The 18,423-nt window shown below is 65.2% G+C and overlaps 2 protein-coding genes across 2 annotated transcripts; one reads left to right on the top strand and one right to left on the bottom strand.

Annotated features, from left to right (window-relative positions):
- RAX2 (retina and anterior neural fold homeobox 2) lies at positions 1–8,408 on the top strand. The gene is given in 5 exon segments (XM_040590620.1): positions 1–1,717; positions 3,129–3,155; positions 5,292–5,542; positions 7,405–7,668; positions 7,670–8,408. Coding segments are annotated over 3 exon segments (687 nt in total). The 5' UTR covers positions 1–1,717; positions 3,129–3,155; positions 5,292–5,299; the 3' UTR covers positions 7,850–8,408.
- A 1,993-nt stretch (positions 8,409–10,401) lies between these two features.
- LOC121086620 (mucosa-associated lymphoid tissue lymphoma translocation protein 1-like) lies at positions 10,402–18,363 on the bottom strand. The gene is made up of 17 exons (XM_040590555.1): positions 17,575–18,363; positions 16,534–16,696; positions 16,153–16,319; positions 15,422–15,552; positions 15,157–15,310; positions 14,643–14,821; positions 14,396–14,492; positions 14,180–14,227; positions 14,074–14,109; positions 13,608–13,811; positions 13,291–13,468; positions 12,923–12,997; positions 12,309–12,436; positions 12,092–12,238; positions 11,685–11,842; positions 11,455–11,589; positions 10,402–11,359 (listed from the first exon to the last, which is right to left on the bottom strand). The coding sequence occupies exons 2-17, from the start codon at positions 16,668–16,670 to the stop codon at positions 11,105–11,107; spliced, it is 2,229 nt and encodes a 742-aa protein (XP_040446489.1). The 5' UTR covers positions 16,671–16,696; positions 17,575–18,363; the 3' UTR covers positions 10,402–11,104.
- Between the last annotated feature and the right edge of the window lie 60 nt (positions 18,364–18,423).

The following is an 18,423-nucleotide window of genomic DNA, read 5'->3' as shown; positions in this document are numbered from 1 at the left end:
GAACCGTGGCGAGGAGAGGAAGGGAGTGGGAGGAAGCCAAGACGGTGGCCGGGGGCGGCAGCATTTGCAGGTGGCAGGAAGAGGCTTTTGGGAGAAAGTAAAAGTGAGCAGAGGAAGAAAAGAGCAAAAAAAAAACCCCAGCGGGACAGGGGCCTCCGGGTAGCACGAGTAAGCCCCACGCAGAGCACCCCAGGGCCCTCGTCATGATGCTCCCGTTGTCCCCAGGGCCAAGGTCCTTGGGGCGGCAGTTGGAGCAGGGGGGAGAGGGACGGTGTTTGTGCCCCCCCGCCCGGCCGCCCCCGCCCCACACTCCCACAGCCAGGGCCCGTGGGCAGCCCCCAGGGGTGGTCCCCATGGCTGGACCCCGCAGCTGGTCCCCACAGGAGGTCCCCATGCCTGGTCCAGGTGCTCGGTCCCATGTCCATGAACTACCCCCATGGCCAGTGCCATGGGCACTACGCGGTGCCTGCTCCCCTTGGCTGGTCCCCACAGCTGGTCCCCTGCCTGGTCCCTGCCCCAGTCCCCGTGCCTGGTGCCCATACCAGGTCCCCAAGGCTGGTCAGGGTGCCTGGTCCCTGCAGCTGGTCCCTCCACCCGGTCCCCACACCCAGACCCCATAGCAGGTCCCCAGACCCTCTACCCAGCCCTCAAACCCCGTGCCCATTGCTGGCTGCTACACCCATCCCCACACCTGGTCCCCAGCCCTGGTCCCCAGGCGGGCAGGGCTCCGCAGGCAGCATCACTGGGAGCCCATGGGCCACATGCCATCACCGGGGCCATCGCTGGCCTCTCCCTCCCCACTGGGGCCATCATCGGGCTCACCATCCCCACTGGGGCCATCACCAGGGCCATCCCCACTGGGGCCATCCCTGGGCTCACCATCCCCACTGGGGCCATCACTGGGGCCATCCCCACTGGGGCCATCCCCAGGCTCACCACCCACACCGGGGCCCTCCCCAGGCACACCCTCCCCACCGGGGCCATCACTGGGGCCATCTCCGGGCTCACCATCCCTACTGGGGCCATCCCCGGGCTCACCATCCCCACTGGGGCCATCACCGGGGCCATCACCGGGTTCACCATCCCCACCGGGGCCATCGCCGGGGCCATCCCCAGCTGGGGGGGTCGACACCCACCACCACAGCAGCCCCATCCCACTACAGCTTGGGGTGCCTGTCCTGGACCCCATCCCCGGGGCAGAGCCCCTGCAGCCGAAGGAAATCCACCCCCCTCCCCCCCATCGCCCCGGCCTTTCTTCTCCGCTCCCCCTGTTTCTAATTCTTTTTCCTCGCCCGTAATGAGGGGATTACAAGGCAAACTCCAGCAGGACGCCTTTGTGGGGAGACAATCTGAGTGGGGAAGGCAGTTCGGGGCTTTGTCCGCCGCCGCCCCCCCGGACCCGCGCTGGGGGGACATTTAGAGCAATTACTTGTCCAGAAAGTAACTGTCAATCATTCTTAAAGGGGAAGGCCTCCAATTAATAACCTCGTCTTAATCCTTTGGACTCATTTCCAATCTGCGGTGCCTTGGTGACATCTGCAACACTAAATAAAGATTCTCCCGAGCCTTAGCGCGGTGGTTCTGTGACAAATAAGAAGACTAGAGGCAACTTTGGCTGCCAAAGCTGCGAGATTGGTGAGGTTGAGCCGCTTGTTTGGTTCCCAGGAGGGACCGGCAAAGTTAAATACTCCTGGAAAAGCCGAGTTGGGCCCAGCAGGTAACGCCGTTTTATTCTGATTCGGGAGGAAGCGCTGGGGGAAGATGCTGGAAGAGGGGGCGGTTGTCCCCGGGGTGCACCTGGGGCCGGGGCCGGGGCTGGCACCCTTCCCTGGGGGCTGGGGAGCGGGTGCTGGGTACCCCTCAGCATCACTCGCATCGATTTGCACCCGGGGCCAGAGGGCAGGAGCCACCCATGCTCGCACCGCTGCGAACAGCCCGCCCCAGGCAGCCCAAGCCAGGGGGGGCAAATCCTGGCACCCAAATGGGCTTTCACAGGCAAAAAAAATGGGACCCGGCAAAAAAAATGGGACTCAGCAAAAGCCAGGGCTGCCCTGGGGCTGTCCCCCCCTGCATCCTGGGCTGCCAGCGGAGGCCACTGGTCCTCGCTGATGCTCTGCTGCTTTCCAGCACTGGGGAAACATTTGCTTTTTACCCACTTCAACCAGAGCTCGATGCCATTTTTCGGTTGCTGTTTCGGGTGTCTTTAATAACAGACTTCCTCTCCCCGCCGGCTTGCAGCCCCCCAGCAGAGGGGCATCGAGTACAGGGGGGGGAAAACCCCTCCTGAGGCTGGGGGTCCTTGCAGTTCCCGGCACAGTTTTAAAGCTTAAGGGCTTAAAGCCAAAATTTGTTGCCGGGATGACGGCGGCTGCAGGAAAATGTCCGACGGGAGCGGGGAGGGGGCTCTCCCTGCCGTGCCTGCTCCCCGCTGCCCGTTTTCAGGCAGGATTCCCAAAATGCCAGTGGCAAAGGCTCAGGGGGCCCAGGGGCAGTCCCTGGAGGATGGGCACTATAGGGTTGCCGGTGCTGGCGTCCCCCAGCCCAAGCCCACCAGCGTCCCCCCTTCCACACCCAGGGACACCCATGTCCCTGGCCAGGCCCAGGCAGAGCGGGGCGGGGGGATGTGGGGGTGCCCAGCTCTCGCACCCCCCACCCCGCAGGGTCGGTGCTGCCAGGTTGCTCTGTCTCTGCCGTGGTTATTTTGCTGTTCTCCGCTTCATTCCTGCTCCCACACCGGGGCTCGCTCTCCTTCCCGGTGTTTTCAGCCTCCTCTGCTTTCAGACGGGGTCGGGGGGACGATGGGGGCTGCCTCCAGCCCTGGCCCTGACCTCCATCACCACATCTTGTCCCTGTCCCCTCACCATTGCCCCACCTCTTCTCTCCTCCCGCCTGCCCTAGCTTGTCCCCAGCCCCCCCCGGCCTGTCTCCCCTGTCCCCCCCCCAGTGCCCATCACACCCACCCCCATTGCCCCAGCTCCCCCCTTGCCCCATTGTCCCCTTGGCCCATGTGGGGCCACAGGACATGGCTGGACCGGGCAGGAGGGGCCCTGATGGGTGCTGGGACCCTTGTCGGGGGGTGCCCCAGGCTGGGGCTCTGGGTGCTTACCCCCTTTCCCCTCTCCTTGCAGGTGCGGAGCTGCGCAAATGAGAAGCGGGTGAGTGAGAGGGGGATGGCAGCGGGGGACCCCGGCCCCTCCCCATATCCCCAGCCCCAGGACGCACTGGGATGCTTGCATGGTGATAATGGGGTCCCTGCCCCCACCCCAGCACACACACCCCCCTGCCTCGGGGCACCCCAGGGTGCAGGACCCAGCACCTCTCCTCCCACTCATGGCTGCCCCTGGGGCACCCTGAGACTGCAGCCCCCCGGGGCTACAGCACCCCCTGCGAGGGGCCGTGGGGCATCCTGGGGGGCCAGCAGCTCCCAGTGATACACATGCTGACATGGCACACATGCTGCATGCACAGTGCTGCACGTGCACCGCACGCTGCATGCGACACGAATTGCAAACACTGTGCACTGCATTCACGGCCCCTGTGCACGCGCTGCCTGCGTTCTGCACGCTGCGCCCACCACACTGTACATGCCACGCAGCCAGCACGTGCCACAGGGGTGCCAGGCACAGCACCCGTGGGCACTACAGGCACACACGGCACGTCGGGTATGCTGCACCTGCTGCAAGCACAGACACTGCACATCTGCATGCGCAGCGTGTGCGGTGCTGCATGGCGTGTGCTGCATGCCCTGCACGCACCTGCACTGCATACACAGGCACTACATGCACTGTGCAGACACTGCACACACCCACTGCACACACTGCATGCCCTGCATGCGCCTGCACTGCGCACACAGGCACTGCACGCCCTGCACACACCCACTGCACACACTGCATGCCCTGCATGCGCCTGCACTGCACACACAGGCACTGCACGCCCTGCACACACCCACTGCACACACTGCATGCCCTGCATGCGCCTGCACTGCGCACACAGGCACTGCACGCCCTGCACACACACCCTGCACACACTGCATGCCTACAGGTACTGTGCACGGAGTCGTGCTGTGCCTGCACGCTCTGCATGCCCTGCGCTCCTTGCACACACCCGGAGGTGTGCACGCTGCACGCCCTGCGCCCTGCATGCTGCGGGTGCAGACACTGCGCTGCGCACACTGTGCGCACAGCACGCGGACACCCCACCCTGAGCACTGCCCGCTGCACCCGCGCTGCGCACGCTGCATGCGGCGGGCACGCGGCACAAACTGCCCGGCACACGCACACCCACGCTGCGCACACACTTCGTTCCACCCCACGCTCAGCCCACCGCACGCGTGCCCTCTGGTGCCCCACCGTGCGCACCCCCAGCCCCCCAGCCCTGCCCACGCAGGCAGCCCACACGTCCCGGGGTGCAGACAGACACGTGCTGGCTGCAGGCGCTGCTCGCACCCGTGCTGCCCGCTGGGCGCTCGCTGGGCACAGGCACCCCGCACACACAGCCTGAGCACCCAGCACCCACGCCGCCCCCTCGGGACCCCCAGGCGCTCCCTTTCCCTCCCCATTGGCATTAGCCAAACGTTTGCTGGTGGCTCCAGGCGATGCGGCGCCTTCTCCTTGGCAGAAGTGCCCCGGGATTACATCTTTCTGCCCCATTTCCATGTTTTCCTCGCGGTAGAAAGGGACCCTTAATCCCCAGCAAATACTGCAGGAAGATTTCAGATGCCGGATAAAAAGCTTAAAGATGAAACATTGCAAGGGTTGAAAATGCTTATAATCGTGCAGAAAAAAGGTGATTAGCTGGGGGACAGCGCCAGGTCACTCTGGCCATGCTTGGGGACCAGCATTGGGTCCTCCAGTGGTTTGGGGCCCGATTCCCAGCCCACGGGGGGAGGGGCTGGAGGAGAGGAGCTGGGCTGGAAGGAGGGACCCGACCAAGGCTTGATCCCCTCCATGTCAGGGCAGGGGGGGTCGGGTTGGCTCTCAGTGATGGCACTTCCATTAAATCCTCCACTTCAGGTGACATTTGACTTTTAGCTTCAGGGGGGCACGCTGGCCAGGGGGCATCTCAGTGGAGCCAAGGATGGGGTCCCCAGGCCCCTGGGTCACTCCCTGGGAGCCACAGCCCCGGGATAACACTGCGGCAGGAGGCAGGATCAGACCTTTGTGTAGCCCGTTCCTGGGGCCACCCCATCCTCCCATCCATCTGTCCATCTGTCCCTCTGTCCCCAACCCGGGGTTGCATGGGGAGCTCCGATGTCCCCGCCCACCCGGCTAAGCCCCCCGGTACCCTGGCAGGCACCACCATGTTCCTGAATAAGTGTGAGGGGGACCTGGGTGAGCTGCGGAAGCCGGGGGACGGCGAGGGCACCCCACCGGCTGCCGCCGAGGAGGAGCAGCCCAAGAAGAAGCACCGGAGGAACCGCACCACCTTCACCACCTACCAGCTGCACGAGCTGGAGCGCGCCTTTGAGAAGTCCCACTACCCCGACGTCTACAGCCGCGAGGAGCTGGCCATGAAGGTCAACCTGCCGGAGGTCCGCGTGCAGGTAGGGAGGACGCCTGGTGGCCTCAGCACCCTGGACCTGTCCCCCGGGCGGTGGCAGAAGATCCACCCCAGCGCTGGAGAGCTTTGTTCTGCTCCCAGCTCCACTGCCGCCGCCGTGCTCCGTGCCTCAGTTTCCCCATTGCTCGAGACAGGAGCAGCATCTCTGCAGAGCTGGCTGCTCCTGCCAAAACCAGAGAAGGGGTTTAATGGCCGAGCCTTGTTCCTCCATGAGGTCTCAGTTCAGCCCACGTGCCAGTTTGGGCACAGAGATGGTTTTTAAGAGAGATTTCCCCCACCCCCTGCCCCCCCGGTGGCATCTGCTCCCATCCCTCCAGGTGATCCCACAGGAAAGCAGCCAAACCTCAGCCACTCGTGACCACTCCCAGGTCTTCAGCGCTGAGAAAACACAAGATCCTCACGGATTTGGGGGTTTTAGGCTGGTTAGAACAGGGTGGTTCTGGGGTGAGGCTGGGCAGGTTTGCCCCCTGGGCTGCAGAAGGTTCTGGAAGGAATGGGGTGGGTGGGTGGGATGCACAGCCTGGGGAAGAGCCCAGAGTCCCCCTGGTCTGCTCCCCACCCACCCTGGGACTGATGGGGTGAGCTCGGGGAGACGGAAGGGGTCAAGGAGTTGAAGAAGTGACAAAGCCACTGCAAAGCAGAGCAGTAATCCCCTTACAAATGAACCGAGTTTCCCAGGCCTCAGCCCCAGTCCAGGACAATGCAGCCTTGCTGTGGCGAGGTCTGGACCACAGGAACACCGCTGCTGAGCTCTCACAGAATCATTTAGGTTGGAAAAGACCTTTAAGGTCTCAAAGTCCAACTGTTAACCCAGCCCTGCCAAGCCCACCACTGAGCCATGTCCCCAGGTGCCACATCTACACGTCTTCTAAACCCCTCCAGGGATGGGGACTCCACCACTTTCCCAGGGCAGCCTGTTCCAGTGCTGGACATCCTTTGCAGTGAATAAATTTTTCCTGCTATCCCATCTCAGCTTCCCCTGGTGCAATGTGAGGCCGTTTCCTCTAGTCCTATCGCTTGTGACTTGGGAGAAGAGACCGTGCCCCACCTGCCTCCAGCCCCCTGCCAGGGGGTCGCAGAGAGCAATCGGGTCCCCCCTGAGCCTCCTTTTCTCCAGGCTGAACCCCCCAGCCACTCCTCCTAGCACTTGTGCTCCAGCTTGGTTGCCCATCTTTGAACGTGATGTTTGCACCACTATAGCCCAGTGGCTACCAGTGACTCCATGGGAGAGACCCCCTTCACCGCCCATTTGCATCACGCAGCAGACGGCCGGTGCCCTGTGCTGCTGGTGGCTCTGGGGACGAGGGGACCAGCACTCTAAGGAGCATCTCCTGCAGGGTGGGATGTCACCACCGGCCTCACCTCACCCATCCCTCTCATTCCTGCTGGGTTATGGTGCAACCGAGGAAGTTTGGCTGCTAAAAACTTTTACGGAGGGGCTTTTGAGGGCCAGGTAACGTCATCCTGGGCACTGTATGGGTGTTCATGGGGCTGAGGTGCATGGTCCCATGGAGCAGCAATGGCAGGGGCCGCACGGTGACACCTCTTGCTTTCCACACCTGGGAGATGCCCTCATGCTCTGGGGTCTGTGGGGGAGGTTGGGCAGAGGTGCAGCATGCGGGGGATTGCTGGAGCCCTGGGGGGCACCCCCTGTGGGACCCAACGCACGGAGCACCCCCCGCGTCACGGGATGCCCCATATGGGACACCCCGGTGGAGCACCGTGTGTGGGGCACAGCGGGTAGGGTACCCCACGTGGGGCACCCCGCATGGGGCAGGGCAGGTGGGGCACGCTGCAAGGGACTGACTGGGCACAGTGGGGCTCACCCTGGCTCTCACCTCACAGGTCTGGTTCCAGAACCGACGAGCCAAGTGGAGGCGTCAGGAGAAGATGGAGGCCAGCTCCATGAAGCTCCACGACACCCCCGTGCTCTCCTTCAACCGGCCTCCCATGACCCCCAACGTGGGGCCCATGAGCAACTCCCTCCCGCTTGACCCATGGCTGACGTCCCCCATCTCCAGCGCCACCACAGTCCACAGCATCCCCGGCTTCATGGGAGCCCCCCAGGCCCTGCAGCCCCCCTATGGTGGGCACTCCTTCCTCAACACCCCCCCCGCCGATGGCCCAGGGCATGCAGCCCATGGCCCCTGCGCCCTACCAGTGCGGGACCACCTTTGTGGACAAGTACCCATTGGAGGAGGTGGACCAGAGGAGCTCCAGCATCGCCTCGCTCCGCATGAAAGCCAAGGAGCACATTCAGACCATTGACAAGACCTGGCAGCCCATTTGATGAACGCTCCCCTCCAGCCCTGCCGGACCCCGGCTCCTGCCCCGGCGCCGTCCCAGGGTGGGCGAGGGGGGTGACGGTGGGATGCTCAGCAGGACCAAAGGCAGCGCAGGGCAGGGATGCCCGGCTGCATCTCCCCCCACACCGTGCCAGCCCTGCATCTCCCCCTCACCGTGCCAGCACCGTGGGTGGCAGGGGAGCGAGACGGGGTGCTGGCGGGACCCCACCGGGGGCAGCACCCCAACAGCCACCCACGGCCACTCTGCCTTGCCGAGGCACCGGCTGTGGCTGAGGGTCTGGCCGAGACTCAGACATCCCACCAGGCCACCCACTGCCCCTGGCTGGACACCTCCTTTCCCCACACCCCTTCCCCTCCCCGTTATTATTAATTTTTTTTTTTTTTAATGCTGCAGATTTAAACAAAACAGAACAGAAAAGCTCTAGTTTCATAGGGAGTATTTGGGGGGATATTTTAGCCACGTCAAGGCCCGGTGCCGGTTGTGCCGGTTGGTGCGCTGGCACGGAGAAGACGGTTGTATCGTGAGTAAAGAGATAAGCTGAACGGATGCCGCATGCTGGAGTCGGGACCCTGCCCGCTGTGCCACTCATTAGCGGTGCTGCTCGTTAGTGCGCTGCCGGGAAGGAGCTTTCTGGGGGATGCAGGAGCATCGTCCCCGGGCACCCTCCCATCCTGCTCCCTCGGGCTGGTGCTGGGGCCAGGCACCGGTGACCCCGGCTGCGGGCTGGGACCAGCCTTGTGCCACAGATTGGCCTCGGCGGCTCATCAAGGGGCATCTGCTCGGCCGTCCCCCGGGGGCTGCGCCTGCTGCCCACCTGCCCTAATTGGTCCCCAGCAGTGCCTGCCTGGCCACATGTTGGTGGCACAGAGCTGCTGTAATTGTGCTGGTGGGAGGGTGGGCGGCAGCAGGACCCCCATGGCCCCCGGCTGGGGCTGGCAAGAGGAGGGGGCTGGCTGGGAGCCCTGGGGTCCTCGTGGCAGGGGGCAGTGAGTGCTGAAGCTCCGGTTACCCCTTGCCAGCGGCTCCTGCTAGGTGGGAGCAGGGTGGTGGTGACAAGGTGCCACATCCCCAGGGTTCCCCAGCGTGGCTCTGTAGCCCTGGGGGACCCTGTCCGCTGCCTGCCGGGGCTCAGGGCACAGCCAGCGTCACCAGCACCCTCACAGTGGTGGTGAGGGCCAGCACAGCCCTGGGGGAGATGGCTGAGCCCATGGTGGCTTGAGGGGCTAAAGCACGGCCAGGACAGCAAGAAGCCCTGGGCAAGCAAGTGCCCTGGGTCCCTGGGGTGTCCTGGTGGCCGCAGGTCCCTAGGGTGTCCTGGTGTTCCCCAGGTCCCTGGGGTGTCCTGGTGTTCCCTGGGTCCCTGGGGTGTCCTGGTGTTCCCCGGGTCCCTGAGGTGTCCTGGTGGGCCCTGGGTCCCTGGGGTGTCCTGGGGTGTCCTGGGTCCCTGGGGTGTCCTGGTGTTCCCCGGGTCCCTGGGGTGTCCTGGTGTTCCCTGGGTCCCTGGGGTGCCCTGGTGTTCCCCAGGTCCCCAGGGGAGCAAGGCGAGCGCTGTCCTGTTTCTGTTTCCCCAAAAAATCTTCCCACCTCAGAGCCGATGGCCACCACACACCAGAGCTTTGCTGGGGCAGCCCTATCCCCACCATGTCCCTGCACGGGCCAGGCTGCACTCAGCACCAGCACCCCTGGCCACAGCCCCCCACCCCGGGGGTCTCACCCCAATGCAACAGCCGTGGGGCTGGACTCTGCCAACCCCACAGCCCCAGGGGCTGGCGGGACCGGCCGGGATGCCACCAGGCCAGGAGAGGCACTGACCCCAGCGAGACCCTTCTCCTCGTCCCCTGTCCCCCGGCTGCTGCTGCTCATCTGCTTCGTTAGTGACAATTAAACCTTTAACAACCCATTAAACGCATAATCGATGGTCCCCCAGCTCCCCAGCCCGGCTAATGGGCCAGGGCCGAGGTGAAGCGGCCCCGGCAGCGGCGTGCTCCGGCAGAGAGATAATGAAGCAACGGCCGCGGAAGTAATGGGGTTTGATCCAGGGGAAGGGACGCGCTCAATGGGGGCTGCGCTTTTCACATGACATAATTGCCAAGGCTGGCGCCAGCCCGGGGCACCCCTCGGCCTCCCGAGCGCCAACAAAGGCCGGCTGGCGTGGGGAGCGGGAGGCTCGGCACCCCCTGACCTGTTTGATTGGAGCCTAATTGGGGCGAGGGTGCTGCCCCCCCAGCCTCGCAACCGCCACCCGAAAGCAAAGGCACTGAGAGGCCCTGGGATGAGGACGCATCTCCTTGGGTCCCCGGAGCTGGGGAGTTATGCAAATTATTTAAATGAGCTAATTTGCGTGGGGGGGCCCTGGTGCACCCCAAGGCTTGGTGGCAGGGGATGTCAGGGTACTCTCACAGGAGGGGGGTGTTTGCCCCTTCCCTCCCATGGGCGCCCCGATGCTGCGCTGTGCTTGGTGCAGAAACAGGCAGTATTTCTGGCCAAAAAAAAAGCCATTTCAGGGCAGGAAAGCCACAGCAGCACCGAGCCACCTGCCCTTCCCTCTTTATTGGTGCTTTCCCCGGCTGAGACTCAATGGAGTGCGCCCCACATCATTTGTGGCCGCCAGCACATGGGGCCATATTTGGGAAAAAAATCCAAGCAAATCGGCATTTTTTTCCCCCCTAGATCCCAATCCTGTCCTGAAAGTGCTCGCTGCCTGGACAAGACCGGCACAGTCCTGCACCCAGGGTTGCAGCGGGAGGATTGGGTGCCACTGGGAGCACTGGGGGCACCAGGATTTTCTCCCAGCCCCTCGTGGCAGAGCAGGAGCCCTCCCACTCCCACCACCTCTAATCCCCTCCCATGGGATTTGCCCCCTAATCTGCTTATTTCTCTCTATTTCTCCTAGGCCTGAATGAACCCAACCCTGCCCTGGCGTGACGCCTCGCACCAGCCGAGCCGTGGGGTCTGGCTGCTCTGCTCGTGGGCTGCGGGGCGGTGGTCCGGCACGTGGGGCTGGGGCGGCCGTGCCAGGGGACGTGGGGCTGGCACTGACTGCAGCCCCCCACCGCAGGGGTCCCAGCCATGCCGTGCAGTGAGCCCCACGCCCCCTGGCACAAGCCAGGATGGGGCTCACCCCCTCCCGGCGCCCACCTCCACCCACCTCACCTCTGCCCCTCCAGCCCCCCAGCCCCCCCAACGGGACAGACGTGGCCCCAGGGGACCGCGGTGACAAGGGGGCTGCGCTGTCCCGCTACAGCGCATGGGATCCGGGGACATCAGGGCTCAGGTTCTCCTCGGGGGTGTTGACCCAGGAGCTCCCCGCCGCCCCCCAGCTCTCGGGGGGAGAGGTGGAGAGGGGGCTGCCGGGCGATGCCGGGGAAGCCACCAGCCACAGGTTGAGCTTGGCGATGAGCGGCTTCCCCACGCTCACCGTCCGCCTCTCCTCCACGAAGTCCTCCATGCCCCGGTAGCGGTACTGCAGGCAGACGGTGAAGGCCAGCTCCTGCTGCGGGGGCACCGGCAGCGTGGGTACCTGTCCCGCACCACGGCCGCGGCCGTGCTGAGCTCCCAGCACCGCTCCCCGCCTGCTGCGGCTCTTACCCGCAGTTTCTGCAAGCCGCAGAGCCGGCTGTAGAGGCAGCAGGAGGGGCAGCCGAGGCTCCAGGTGGGCGCCAGCGGGCTGCCCACCTCCTCCGGGCTCTCCTTGTTGATGCACTTCAGGTCCACATCCAGCTCCTGCCACAGATGGCACCCAGCCGTGGAAACCCCCAGGGACACCCCCCCCATTCCCCGGCATCACCCTGGTGTGGGCTTTGGCAACCCACTCCCACCTCGGGTATGTCGGTGAGCTTGGCCTCGCACTTGGCGATGTCCTCGGGGGCGGCCACCACGCGGGTGTAGATGATCATGATGTTGGAGAACTCAGCGGCGAAGCCCAGCTGGACGGTGACGCCGCAGTCAAAGCGGAGGTGGCGGCTCTCTGGCAGCTCTGGGGAGGGGACAGGGAGCGCAGGGCTGGCACCGGCAGGGGCTCAGGGTGCTGTACCAGCGGGCGAGGTGACCACGGTGGTCACCCGACAGCGGGGACACTGCTCCACCTGGGCTAGTGGCTCTGTGCCGGTGGTTTCCACCCTCCAGGGTGGGAGATACCCGGCAGGTGCTGCCTGCTGCTGCTCCCTGCGACTCGGTGCCATCCCCACCCCGGGGGCCAGCTCCGCATGGGGTGGCCACCACTCACCGTGAGCCTTGGCCCACTGCAGGTTCCGAGCGGAGGACTCGTCCTGGCCCGGGGGACAGATGGGGTCCGTCAGAGCTCGTCTCTCCGAGAGGTTGCTGCGGAGCTCCAGCGCCTGCCGGCCCCGCGTGATCTCCAGCGTGCCCATGTCTGCAGGGGCACAAGGGGGGTCAGCAGGGGCTACCGAGGGGCTTGATGTCCCCTGCCACTCCCCACTCACCTTCAGCCACCTTGTCCAGCAGCACAGTGATCTTCTCGTCCTCCATCAACCAGCGCTTGAGGAAGGTGACGAAAATGCCATTGGAGAGCTCGCCCTGGCTCAGCTCGTAGGCTTCGGCATCTGCGCACCTGTGGGGACAGGGCAGCGGTCGTCTCTGTCGTGGGCTCCATCACTCTCCCAGGAACCAGCCCCCCGTGGGGTGACAATCCTGGGGAAGCCAGAGCCGGGCACCCACGGCTCTACTCGCTTCCATTGATCCATCCAGCCACTGTGCTGGGCAGAAGTGGGAACCACAGCAGGATCCTGGGTACGGAAAGCATCACCAGCTCAACTCCCTGTGCATCGGAGGAGCCGCAGGGCTTGATCCTGTCGGGTGCTGCCTGAAGCCAAGCAGCGCCATGAGCATCCCCCTGCCCTGTAAGGAACCGGGGGCTGATGCCCACCAACTCCAGCATCGCCTGGAGGGAGTGATGCTGCCCATATGCAGCGGGGGGAAAGACCCAGGGGTGCAAACAGGGCTGAGCCCTGGCAGGGGGCTGAGCCCCCCCGCTCTGAGCCAGGGGGGACATGTAGCCCCACTGCACGTGCCGGGGGGTGGTGGGGAAGGGACCCACGTGGCATAGCCGAAGACGATGTTTGCCGTGACCTGCAGCGCCCCGACCTGCGGGATGATGTCGTCGTTGAGGTTCCTACAAAAGAAGTGCTGCTGGGCAGAGCCAGGACCCGCCACCTCCTAAATCCCACCCCAAGGCACCCCAGACCCCGGGGGCTGCCCCGTGCCCCTCTGCCCACCCATCGTGGTGCTTGCCGTCCCAGCTGGGGCAGCAAGGCTTTGGGGCATCCAGACTAAACCAGCGGGTTTGGATGGGGCCACGGGGACACCTCACTGCTCTCCCCCGGGAACCAGCACCCACATGCACCCCTGTGCCGGGACCTGCCACTGTGGCAGCTTGTCCCCAGGTTGGTGGCGGGGGCTGGTCACCTCTTGCGGCACATGTCGAGCAGGAAGATGTTGAGGCCGGTGTGGCGCTGCTGCATGCTCCGCAGCACCCGCTGCACGCACAGGCAGTGGGCCGAGGTGTAGGAGCTGGGCGCATCGATGGGCACCATGAAGCTGTTGCCAAAATTTTCATAGCCATGCCCAGCATAGTAGAGCAAACCTGCCGGGAGAGGTGGAAAGCAGGTGACATCCCTTGACCTGCTGTGCCCACTTCTCACCCGGCTGCACCCCAAGACCCCACCGGCGCAAAACCACCCGGTGCCCCCCAGCTGGAGCCACCCCGGTGGGTGCCACCGCACCGTAGACACCCTTGTCGAGGAGGAGGAGGAACTCGTTGACAGCCATCTGCATCTCCGCCTTGCACAGGTCCAGCAGCGAGACCACCTTGAAGTCGAGCTGGCGGAGGAGGGCGCCGAGGGCGTGCACGTCCACCATGGGTGCCTTCAGCTGCTTGTGGTGCAGGTAGTGCATGTTGCCGATCAGCAGCGCCACTTTGTCGGTGGCTGCCAGGACGGGAGAGGCAGGTGGGTGCTGGGGCCGGAGTGGGATGCTCCTGCTTGTCCCAGCTACCTTCAGCCCACAGAGGTGACACCCGGTTGTGGCCAGTGTCACTGTCCCTGGGTACCAGGGTGCCCTGCCTCAGTGGTGTGCTCTCCCCAGTATGCTGCTCCCTGGCTGAGTGGAGCCTCATGGGGTGACAGTAGTGACACTGGGGACAGCCACAGCCCCACAGGGCCACCGGACCCCTCCCGGGCAGGCTCTTACCGTATAGCTGGCCGGGGCTGCCGTGCTCCAGGGAGCCTGGAAAGAGACAAACGCCGTGCCATGGCCCTGCAGTGCCTGGGGACCTGCCCGCTCTGCCCCCACCTACCTCCGTCCCCCTCCTGCCAGGAGCCTCCAGAGGCAAAGAGCCGTGGGCCTGCAGCAAAAGGGGGGTCAGGGAGCCTCAGGTGTGGCAGCACCTCCCGGCACGGGCTGGAGCCCCCCCAGACCCCAGGCAGCCACAGAAGGGCTTTCCAGAGGAGCAGAGCAGAGCCAGGACACCCCAGCAGGGTGGTGGCTGCAGAGGTTTGTCCGGAGCCCTCACCGATCTCCACGTCCACTTCTTGGCTCCACACCTCGTGGAAGAGGTTGAACACCCGGCAGGAGTAGCTGCCCCGCTCGGCCGTCGTCACCAGCTTCACCTGCCAGCGGGACGGAGCAGGCAGCTGGGGCAGCGAGCCGTGCCATGCTGCGCCATGCCGTGCTGCGCCGTGCCACGCTGTGCCATGCTGTGCTGCACCATGCCACGCTGTGCTGTGCCATGCCACACCGTGCCAGGGGTCCCACCATACCTGGAGCTGGGGTGCCTGCGCACCCTCCACGGGGCGCCGGTTCCTGAACCACTGGTACTGGGGCGGGGGGTTGCCGATGGCTCTGCACTCCAGCACCAGCGTGTCCCCCTCAGCCAGGTGACACGGCCGCGGTTGCCGCAGGATCTGCAGCCCTGCCATGGTTGGGCAGTAACCGCTGGCTGGGGAGTGGATGGGGCAGCACGTTTGGCATCCAGCCACGGCAGGGCTCTGCGGAGCTGCTCCCAGCCCCCTCGCCCAGGGGTCCTGGCACCCACGGGTGGCACAAGCCGGTGGGCATGCCTAAGGCACGGCATTCGGCTCCTCCATCGGCACCGTCACCCCAGCAAGCCCAGAGACAGCTGAGCCAGGGCGCAACAAGGCGGGTGATGCCCTGAAGAGCCACCCTGGTCTTACTGGGGCAAGCGGAGCCCCCCAGGAGCTACCCTGGTTCCAAGGAGGCGAGCGGTGCCCCCCCCATGGGTGCCAGCCTGGGGACACAGACCTCAGGACCCACCTGAACTGGGGCTGCTGCTCTTCTGCATCTGGACATGGGTCCACCTGGAGAAGGCGAAGGTGGCCCCGCAGTTCACACGGCAGATGTACCACCGGGGCTGGCCCGGCGCGGCGGCCGTGTCGATCACCAGCTCCGGCGCCGTGGCTCCAGGCACCTGTGAGACAGGAGGGGGCCAAGGAGACGGGGCGATCCTTCCCAGCTGGCCAGGTGCCCTCGCTGTGGACAGGGTCTGGGGGCTTAGCTTGATGGTGCAGCCGGATCTCACCTCCTGCCTCCCGCAGAACCACTGGTACACCAGCCCCGGAGGGCCGGTCGCCCAGCAGGTCAGGGACAGGCGCGTCCCCTCCGTCACCACCTGCAACTCTGGCTGCACTGTGATGCGGATCATGCTCTGGACTGTGGGAGAGGAAGGACCAGCCTGGGCTGGCTGAGACCCCTGTCTCACACCGACCCATCACATCCCATCCCACCCTGTCCTGTCCCACCATGTCCCACGCCCGCCCACAACAGCCTGTCCTCTCCGATCCCATCCCACCCCTCCCACCCTACCTTGTCCCATACAGTGCCATCCCACCCACCTCCATCTCATCGTGTTCCACCCTGCAGCACCCCATCCCATCCCCCCTTGTCCCATCATACCCTGTCCCATCCCACTCCACACTGTTCCATCCCATCCCTTCTTGTCCCATCACAACCTGTCTAACCTGTCCCGTCACATCCCATCGGGTCCCATCACAGCCTGTCCCCCCACATCCCACTGCTTGCCCCCCCATCCCATCCCATCCCATCCCATCCCATCCCATCCCATCCCATCCCATCCCATCCCATCCCATCCCATCCCATCCCATCCCATCCCATCCCGCCCAGGGACCCGCTGCCCAGAGCAAGACCACCAGCAGGAAGAGCTGCTTCTCATCTCCCCCTGTACTCCTCCTGCTGAGCCCTGTCCCCCGGTGCCCCCTCTATGTCCCGTGGGACCCTGCTGCCTGTCCCTACCGGCGCTGCTGAGGACCTGGCAGGCCTGCGTGTGCCCCATCTTCTCCAGGCAGCCCAGCAGGTACTTGAGGGTGCACTCACGCTCGGCCAGGAGCTGCAGGAGGCACTGCGTGGGGCTGCCGCGGGGCTCCAACACCTTCAGCGAGCACATCTCCAGCTCCTCCATACTGCAAGACACCCACGGTGCTCAGCACCGCAGCCCACCTCCCTCCTGGGCAGGATGGGGACACCAGCCAGGAGACTCGGCAGCCCCCAGCCCAGGCTAACGGGGTGGCTGGAGACCCACGTGCCTCTTGCTCAGCCCACAGCAGGGCTGTGCCCATGTGTGTTGCATCACCCAGTTGGGGGCAGACCCCCGGCGATGTGCCCCCCCACCCCTACCTGCACTTGAAGCGTTTCTCTGCCCCGGCCACTTCAGCCAGCTTGCGCCAGCCCCGGCTGGCATTATCCAGGAGCTCGCAGAGTCGGGCCACCACCTCCTCGCCCAGCGAGCCGATGGGCATGCTCCAGTCCCCCATCCCCTTGCAGACCCGCCACCACCTGCCTGGGGATGCCCAAGGGACGAGTCACCAGTGGGCGACGGGGTGACAGATGCCTATTGCCCCCCCCGGACGCTGCTGGGCACTGTGCAGGGTGGCTCAGGCGGGAGAGCACCCACATGAGCTCCTGGCACCAGTTCACCTCTCCACGGGAGCCCCAGAGGGTTTTGGCCTCCCCAGCGAGGGGCTGGGAACTGGCCCGGCGGCGCTGCCGGGTCTGGCTGCTGGCAGCCGGCTGGGAAAGCCACGAGTTCCCCCTCCACGCCTGGAGGATGAGCCGTGGCAGCAGCACGGGGGACCCTGCTCACCCCCCGCCCTCGTGCGAGGAGCCAGAGCTGTGTTAGCCCGGCCCCAGGACAGGGACCTTCATGGAATGGGGTCCAAGGAACTGGCAAGGGGGGATGTCCCGTCACCTTCCCCGTCCCTTCAAGGGACACAGAGAATAGGGCCCATCATGGAGGACTAAGCTCGGGGGCCTCTGTCCTTCTGGCAGAGACCCCAGTGGGACAGCAGCAGCCCCCTTGTCATCACCAGGTCTCTGGGTGGTGGCTCCGGAGCCAGCACAAGCCCCACTGGGCCACGAGGGGCCTGAAGTGGGGGTTAGGGGAGGGTACATGGGGGTCCTGTGGTTGGGACCTGCCTCAGCTCCCCCTAACCCTGGCAAAGGCTTCAGCAGCAAGAGGAGGGTGGCACGAATCGCCCTGGATGGGGGCAGCACCCAGGGACTGGCTCCCTGCTCCTCCCCTCAGGTCCTTCCCCACCAACCCACCCCTGATGGGAGCTTGTCCCCGGGACCAAGCCATCCATGGCGGCTGGGTGACGCTCACCCGAGCAGGGGAGCTCCGAGACAGAGGGCAGGGGCTCAGGTGCCCCCTCTGCTCACCTGCTGCTGGATTTGGGGTCTGGAGGCGCTGGGGGGTGGCGAGGGGAGGGCAGGCACGGCACGGACAGGGCACTCACGCTGGGTACAGTCCGGCCTGAGCTCCGGCAGCTCTGACGCGCAGAGGAAATGAGGGTTCAACCCAAAATCTCCCCCAGCACTTCTGCTTTCCTCCACCGCTTCCTGTGCTGCGGCGCGCAGCCACAGCAGCTGCCAAGCCAGCCGCCCCCCCAGGGGAGCCAGGCACAGGGGCTGCACCCCCCTTCCCTGCTGCGGCAGGACCCTGCAGGCACCTGCTGCGTCCTCATAGCCCGGCTCAAGGCCAGGCAAGAGCTGCAGGGCAGTTGCTCCGGGACGGAGGCGAACCCGGGTGACAAGGGCACCTCTCAGCCTGGGGAGCCCAATGCACGGGCAGGACCGACGCTGCGGGGAAGGTGCTGGGCTTTTCCAGGCGGGAGCCAGCCAGGAACACGCAGGGATGGGGAAGCAAGACCCCCGCTGCTGAGGGGAAGGTGTTGCCTTCACCAAACAGCCCAGCCAAGGTGGGACTCTGGCATCCCGGCGGCCGCTGCTCCCCTGCTGCTGGAGGAGGAAGCGAGAGTGCAGCACGGGGGTGGCACTGCCAGATGCCACCATGTTCCCCCTCACCTCACCCGCTGCCCCCGCAGCACTGCCAGAGCCTGGCTCCCAACCTGCCACCCCCGGGGAGTACAGGCTGCTGCAGTGCAGACCGTGACAGAGCAGGGACCAGGACTCATTTGATGGCACCGATTCCCTCTATAAGCAAAAACCCGAGCTTCTGTTTTAACAAATCCACTGAAAATTTGTGGCCTGTGTTGCCTCAGCCCCTCA

Source organism: Falco naumanni, chromosome 4 (assembly GCF_017639655.2).
Source record: "Falco naumanni isolate bFalNau1 chromosome 4, bFalNau1.pat, whole genome shotgun sequence".
Lineage (NCBI taxonomy): Eukaryota > Metazoa > Chordata > Aves > Falconiformes > Falconidae > Falco > Falco naumanni.
The sequence above is the reverse complement of the archived record's forward strand: the minus strand, read 5'-3'. Positions and strand labels throughout refer to the sequence as shown.